Source organism: Myotis lucifugus, unplaced genomic scaffold (genome assembly GCF_000147115.1).
Source record: "Myotis lucifugus unplaced genomic scaffold, Myoluc2.0 scaffold_311, whole genome shotgun sequence".
NCBI lineage: Eukaryota > Metazoa > Chordata > Mammalia > Chiroptera > Vespertilionidae > Myotis > Myotis lucifugus.
The window spans coordinates 382,880-390,519 of NW_005871359.1; the positions used below are offsets into that span (position 1 = coordinate 382,880).

General features: G+C 57.7%; 2 protein-coding genes across 3 annotated transcripts in view; one reads left to right on the forward strand and one right to left on the reverse strand.

Annotated features, from left to right (window-relative positions):
- Positions 1 to 1,406, forward strand: part of REX1BD (required for excision 1-B domain containing) — a 3,468-nt gene extending 2,062 nt beyond the window's left edge. For both annotated transcript variants that reach the window (XM_006100376.3, XM_014465814.1), the window contains exons 4-5: positions 508 to 587; positions 1,181 to 1,406. In XM_006100376.3, coding sequence (XP_006100438.1) covers positions 508 to 587; positions 1,181 to 1,253 — 153 coding nt within the window. In that variant the 3' untranslated portion in view covers positions 1,254 to 1,406. The remainder of the gene's footprint in view (positions 1 to 507; positions 588 to 1,180) is intronic.
- A 432-nt stretch (positions 1,407 to 1,838) lies between these two features.
- On the reverse strand, positions 1,839 to 7,380 carry CRLF1 (cytokine receptor like factor 1). The gene is given in 9 exon segments (XM_006100377.3): positions 1,839 to 2,022; positions 2,764 to 2,806; positions 2,901 to 3,004; positions 3,007 to 3,087; positions 4,947 to 5,115; positions 5,207 to 5,364; positions 6,289 to 6,458; positions 6,583 to 6,712; positions 7,026 to 7,380. Coding segments are annotated over 9 exon segments (1,209 nt in total). The 5' UTR covers positions 7,366 to 7,380; the 3' UTR covers positions 1,839 to 2,008.
- Positions 7,381 to 7,640: the final 260 nt, after the last annotated feature.

A 7,640-nucleotide genomic window follows, 5' to 3' on the forward strand; every position in this document is an offset into this window, starting at 1 on the left:
CCCCCCCCCCCCCCCCCCAAATAATCCTGGACCCTAGCCTAGGTTCTGGACCTACTCCTTCCCTAGGGTTTCATTGCCTCTATAGCCAATCCTGCTGAGATACACTATTCCCAGGCAAAGTCCACTCAAAGCCACACCCGTATCACATTCTACACAGGGATTTCCAGATCACCCACACTTGCTTTGAACATCCCAGTCCTAGTCTAGGTTTCTGGCCTACTTCTACCCTGGGATTATAGCACCCTGAGACCCCCAAAACCATGAGGCCCCGCCTCCTGTGCCTCTGCAACCAATCCCTGGCTGACTGCTGGTCCCACCCCATGCCAAGGTGCGGCCTATCCAGATCTCTAAACTGAATCCCAGGCTCCTCCTGTGCAAAGCACCGCCCTAGCCCCACCCCTTTGCTGCTTTTCTGGTTGTTTCTTCCTGATGTGTGTGTGGGAGGGCAGGGGTGGCCTCTTCCTGCAGTGATATCCTCCCTGCTGCCTCCCCTCACCCCTGCACCAGGTGGCCCTGCTGCAACTGATGGGGACACAAGAGCTCACAGGGCAGGAAGACACCCTACAGTTGCACCAGCTGAAGATGAAGTGAGTGCCTCTTCCCAGTGGGCTGGCCATACTAGATTTGCACATGGTCCAGGTGCACACTCCCAGCCAAGTATGCCCTAGGGCTGGCACTGTCAGACCCTACGGGTGTGCACACTGGAGTTCACACCTGGTGGTTCCCAGACACACAGCACATTCCCCTAGTGCACACCCCCATTTCCATACCAGACTCACTATTCATTTCTGGGACAGCTGCACATCTCAGACACACCAATCCCACTCATGTGGCTGGACTTACAGCTTGGACACGGTCACCCAGACCCCACCAAGGACAAACCTCCACATTCCTGCCCTCACCTCCCAAACACACCCCATCGACGTGTGCCACAGTCACACTGTACACCCTCCTGATGGCACCCACCCACCCAAGATGGCCTTTTCTCTCTGCCCACTGAGACCTGCAGGCCCAGCCCTGATCCCAGGCACCCAAATGGCCCTCCTGGCTCCTAAGGCCACCTAGAAGCTTGGTGGTGGGCAGGAGGGCCCAGGGCTTGCCACAGCCCCCTCAGAGCTGTGCAGTGGAGGCTAACTTGCCCCATCTGGGTTTTATTTATAGTTCCCATCCACTTTTATAGGGTAATTAAAACCATGGAAGCCATCAGCGAGGTTCTCCAGGACCTCAGGTTTGATGCAGAATCTGCTGAGTGATGGTGACTCCCCAGGGACCCGCTGAGGGAGATGGGAAATGAGTCAGGCGGCGCCCAGCTCTGACTGCTAGCTGGATAGGGTTGAACCTCACTGGGCTGTTGACCCTCCGTGAGGTCACCACACCTCCCACAATAAAGAAACCTTCATCTGCAACTGCTCTACTGTCTCTGCATCTTGGAGTGCTGGGTATGTGTACCTATTGAGGGGGCCCACAAGGGCAGGAAGGGAGGGTGGAAGACTCCCCCAAGACTGATGAAACTCTGGTGTTTTCAATCACATTCTCCAAGGAGTGTAGAACCAGATAGTTCCAATCCTGGGGAGAAAGAATCTGAAATTCTGGGAGAATTTCAATTGCAAAGGGTCATTAGAAGTCCTCATGCCTCCCCTACAGTCCCCACCCCAGGCCTCTGTAGCTCCAAACTCACCTTCACAATCAGGGAACCAAAATAGCTCGTTTATTTAAAAAGATTCTTTGGAAAGGTTCTGGTGAGGGAATTAATAACTCCTCTTTACCCTCAGCCCTGGTAGGGGTCCTGGGCAGCTTGGCCAACCTTCACACACACACACACCACTGGGTGCACCCAAGGGTGGCCTCACATGGAGGCCAGAGATGTGATCCTTGAAGCTCAGAGCGTCCACTCCAGCTCCTGCCAAGGGTGCCCGGGCACCGTGAGGTGAGGGTACAGAGGTGGCCCAGTCTGGTTGCAGTCCTGGGTCTCCACGAAGCAGGGAGGGCAGCCTCCAGCCCCTAGAGCTTATCTGGCAGGACCTGCAGGCAGAGGTGAAGCCAGACTAAGCAGAGAATCCTACCAGGTGTCAGCACTTCATAGCAATTTAGGAGCCCCCTTTACCCCCCACCCCCACCCCCCCTCCCACTCAGGTCCTGGCCGGCCCTTCCACTTTCAGCTGGGTGACTGAGCAGGGTACTGCCTCTCCCTGGGCCTTGGTTCCCCATCTAACAAGTAAGAATATCTATCTATCCCAGGGGGGGAATGTTCTGCAGATAAAGCCCTTGGCAAAGGCCCAGCATGCAGTAGGCGCTCAAACATGCTAACTTGGACCAGTATGTTCATTCATTCCTGAGGATGCCGTTCCACTTTGGACATTTCCAAGGAGTTGGGTGCTTACTAGATTAAAAGCCACAGGGTCAGGCACATTTGATGCTAAGTAAATGCTGATAAATAAAACAAGAATGGCCCTAACCGGTTTGGCTCAGTGGATAGAGCGTCAGCCTGCGGACTGAAGGGTCTCGGGTTCGATTCCGGTCAAGGGCATGTACCTTGGTTGCGGGCACATCCCCAATAGGGGGTGTGCAGGGGGCAGCTGATCGATGTTTCTCTCTCATCGATGTTTCTAACTCTCTATCCTTCTCCCTTCCTCTCTGTAAAAAATCAATAAAATATATTTTAAAAAAATAAAATAAAACAAGAATGAAAGTGGGGGTTCACAGCCTATTGGCCACCCCGAAGGCCCAAGTCTTCCTATAGCCCACCCACCTGGGCCCCCTTACCTCTCGCCGAGCTGCGTCTGCCCGAGGGCAGGATCCCCTCGTCCTGTGCTTGTAAGGAAGAAGGTGGTGTCGGGGGGCTGCGCACCCACCGCCCCACCCCACCCCTCGTCCCTTGCCCACGGGTCCCTCCTTCCTACCTGGTTTCGGGTCTTGTGCGACTTCTGCATCCAGGCTCTCCACTGGTCGTAGAGGCGGAAACTGAGGTTCGAGCAGAACGCGTGCTTCTTGAGGCAGCCCAGGACTGCTTGAGCTCGCGCCTCACGGGCCCCGAGCTCGGCTCTCCACCCCGCGGTTCGCACGCCCCGCCGCCCGGGCCCGGACGCTCTGTTGGGGATGAAGCGGCAGCGTTGGGGCGCGCCCGACAGAGGGCGCGCGCGGACAGTGGAGGGAGGGTCCCTGCGCGGTGGACCGCGTTCCCCTCGGGCACCTCCCCCCATTTCCCCGAGACCGCGTCCTCCCCACCGCCCAGTCCAGCTGCGCCCCTGAGGAGGTGGGGGGTAGGGGAAGGAAGGGGCTCCTCCTCCACATCTCCTCCAGGAACCCGATTCCTGTGGCCTGAGCCAGGTGTGAGTGGAAGGGGCTGGGGGAGAAGGTGAGAGGCCAAGGCCGGAGGGATGAGACGGAGCAGGGGGAAGAGAAAGGGAGAGAGATACAGAGGCAGAGACTGAGAGATGGGGACAAGGAGAGACAGGAGATGCAGGGAAGACCAAAGCCATGGGGGTCAGCCAAGGAGATTCAGAGGGAGGAGGAGGGGGTGAAGAAAGTGGGGGAACAGGGACACACAAAAAAAACACACAAGAAAGACAGAGGGGAAGAGAGTGACAGAATCCTAAGGAGACAGCCCCTGGGAGTATGAGCCAATGGGACCGGGAGCGGGTGGGAGGGCCAGGTGGGAGGCGCGCCTGCAGGTCCAGCTGCTGGACTCAGCCAGCCCTGAACAGGCCGGCGGATAAGGACATCGGCCTCACGTCATAAATAACACAGGGGACCCGCTGACAGGCCCTGGCACAGCCCAGGCCCCTGCTGGCCTCCCCCAGCCTCCCCAGCCTCCTCTGCAGACGCAGCCGCCTGCTGGCTCCCGTGCAAGAATCGCAGGTGCTGGGCACGAGCAGGGGCCAAGGCTCAGCCCCTCCCAGTCATGCTAGCTCCCGCCCATTCCAGAACCTGGAGGGCCCCACATTGGGGGCTGGGGAGCTGGCTGGAGCTAGGCTCTGCCCCTCCCTGGTTCTGAGACCCTCTCTGGGCCTTGGTTTCCCCACCATCCCAGGAGTGAGCATGGGCCGGTTTTTCCAGCAAAATGAGTTCAGATCCCTATATGACCTTGGGGGCTGGCTAAACCTACTGAGGCCAAAGTGTCCTCATCTGAGAAAAGGAGGCCTACCTTGGGGTGAAACCATGTGGGGAGCAGGGGAAGGGGGCCTTTGGTAGTGCTCACTATGAGGGCACTTTTCATGGGGTATCATCTCTCAGTAGTCTGTACAATAGTCTGAGATAGGAGTCATTACCATCCCCACTTTCCAGATGGGTAAAGCTGAAGCCAGACATTTCAAGTAACAGATTTCATATCATTTCACAAAGGAGAGAAAGGGGGTCCATGGGCTCAGAGGAACCCCAGATGGCAAGGGGAGCCAGACCCAGGCCCCTGATCATTCCCAGCCCCCTACCTGAGTCAGAAGGGGAAGCTGAGGCCCATCAGAGGGAGAGTTGGCAGCCCATCAGCCTTGGAAGCAAGGGTCTCAAACTCACTTACTTGCCCTTAGGAGCTGGGGAAGGGGGTACAGGTTGGTGAAATGGGCCAGTTGGGGATGAGGCAACTTGAAAGACAGGACCTGGCATGAAGGGGCAAGCCTTTGCTAATAGGGGCTGTGGAGCAATGCTGGCTGTGTCCTGTTACATTTTCTAGACAATTTTTCTAGGGAATATAGGATATTTTTGTTAAAACATCCTGTTTTTAAATGTCTGCAAGTAGATCCAAAAATTTGGGGGTATTTGTGTGTGCGTGTATGTTTTTTTGTTTTTCAAGTAACAGGTGAAAGAAAATAGATCCGGGGCCAAATTCAGCCCTGGGGTCACCAGTTTGAGACCTCTACTTTCCTGGAAAAACAAAACAAGAAAACAGAAGCCCAAGCCCAGGCTGGTTCAGGGCCGGTCCCATAACCACCCAACCATGTTGGGGTGCTCACCACTGCGGGGGGTGGAGGCAGCTGTAGGGTGGCTCCACTCGCTCCAGATCCCTGCCTTCTTGGAGCCGTAGATGCCAAAGGGGTTGCAACGCACTTGCACGAAGTAGACGGTGCCTGGCTTCAGGCCCGCCAGGCGGCAAGAGGTCTGATTGCTCACGTCGTCCACCACCTGGGCGGCAAGGGCAGGGTCAGAGGCCAGGGCAGGGGGCCAGGGCGGGGGCGGGGGCGGGGCCGGGGCGGGGCGGGGCCGGGGTGGACACCTTCCAATCCACACTATCCTCCACGCGGTAGCGGATCTGGTACTTGGCTTGGAAGAGGAAGTCCTTGAGGGCGGGCGGGGAAACCCAGCGCACGCTCAGCTGGTCCTCCAGGCCCCCAACTCGGCTCACGTGCACATCGGGCGGGGGATCGGTGGTCACTGGCAGGCGGGGTGGAACAGGGCTTAGTCATGGGCCCCTGGGACCTGCCTGGCCCCTGTCTGGGTTCAAATCCCAGAGCATGTGGCTTAGGTGGCACCTGCTTCCGTTCTCCTCCCCCTCCCACCCCCTCGAGGCTGGTGGATTACATTAGACAATATTCAGGAAACACTCAGCGCCTAGAAGCACTCAATTAATGTTAGCTGTTATCACCATTATTATCTGTGACAGGAGAAACATAATCCTATCTTCAGGGAATTCTGTAAAAGCAGATACTGCCTGGCCGATGATATTATTATTATTATTCCCAGGAGGCCAGGGGACCATCACCACACACCTCCAGCACCTTCCCACCTTACAAAGTCCTCAGTATGCTGGGTGCAGAGCGACAACGGAAGCTGAGAACATGCCCACCGCCGCTTCAAGACTGAAGGAAGCGAAGAGGGAAGGCTGGGGTGGGGGTGGCTCCAAGCCAGGATGGATCTGGGATCCTTCTGGGAGCCCTGTGGGAAGCAGGGAGAGCTGGCTCTCTCCCTGAGGCCTTGGTGAGGGGCCGAATGGGTTAAGACACAGGCCTGCTCGGGGCTGAGAAACACCCTAATTAGATTAAGCCCAATTCTGCTGCAGATCATCCATTTCCTGCCTCCTGCCTGCCCCCCCTCCACCCCAGCTCCAGACTGTGGCTTCCTGGGGTGCCTCAGACCTGGACAGCCCCTCCCAGCTGGGGAGTGAGGGCCCTCTGGCACACCTGGGCTTAGAGGAGGAGGGGGCAGGCCAGGTGTTCTCAGCAGAGTGGAACTATGCTGGCTGATTCAGGGGGCTAGAGACTGAAGGGTACTCCCTGTCCCAACCAGCAGGATTGGACCAGAGATGCAGCCATGACTGGGCTTGGAGTGGGGGGGGGGGGGGATCGGGAGGTGCCTCACCCACATCCAGGATGTCCAGTGTGAGCACATCTGAGCGGGCTGAGCCCAGCCTGTTGGTGGCTTCCACCCAGATCTCGTAGGGGGTGAAGAGAGCCAGGTCCTTGGGGATGTGGCAGGAGTGGGGTCCCACCGTGTGGTACTCCTCACATGTGTTGTCCTGCCCATACCACCTGTGGGGGCAGGGGGGTGAGGACACATGAGGGTCCCTTAGGGGCCTCAGGCCTCACTAGGGCAGAACACTGAGCTCAGAGGGCAGCCAGGCTGCGTTACATGTCGCCAGGGGCCATTACCAACCTCAGCTTGTACTTCAGGGAGTAGTTGGTGTGGAGGAAGGTCTCCCCATGGGCCCCCGGTGTCCAGCGGCACGTCAGGTCCTTCATGTTCTTGGACCAGCAACTGATGTTGAAGGGTTTCTCTGGGGGCACTGAGGAGAGGGTGCGGGGGCTGAGGGTCTGGACTGGCTGTGGATAGGCAGAGGAGCTGCTGGTCGCCAGCCAGCCCCACCTCAGAGAGGAAGGAGGGCAGACAGGGTGGATGTTGACACGACCCCTTGTGTGAGCTCTCTTAGGGACTGTGGGGGGAGGGTCTCCAGGCTTTCATTCCCACCCAAAAGCCCATACCTCTCAAGTGTGCATGCCCACCATCCAGCCCTGGGCCAGAGGGCCCATGATCCATGCCCCTTTAGGGGGAGATGCTGCTCCCCAAAGCTACCCCTGAGCGTCCTGGGGGCCACTTACGGCCAACATAGAGGCAGGAGCCCGCTAGGATGCTGCCGTCTTGAGCGTGGCACACGAGGTTGTCCCCCGACTGCTGCCTGGATCCGTTGAGGTTGGCCAAGGCGAGGGCCAGGGTGGAGGCGTTGAGCATGCGGGAGAGCTCGGGGGGCAGGCGGCGCCCATTTAGGGTCCAGTAGAGGCCCTCTGCAGTAGGGCCCTGCGGGTCCCCGTGCACTGAGCACGTGGCCTGCAGGGAGGAGCCGATGAGGAGTGTGGGGTCCTGGGGACTGATCACAGCCGTGTCTGGGGTCAGAGAAGAGGGCCTATCAGGCCTGGGATAGAGCTGCCCTGAGACCACCATGCTAGGACCTCCAGGACTCAAGACAAGCCCGCAAAGGAGCTCTTTCCTATTATTACTCCCCTTTTTCAGATAAGGAAACTGAGGCTCAGTGATAATTCATTCGAGCCACTTCATCACTGACCTACTGAAGGTTCTGAGTGGTTACAAACCTCAGACAGAAATGTCCACTCCTATGCAAGTCATTCCTGCTCTGCATATAGTTCTGGAAAACCCTACACTTTGCTTTTTAAAAAAATTTTATTTTAGGCCTGAGGGTCTCACACACAGTGGGGGGG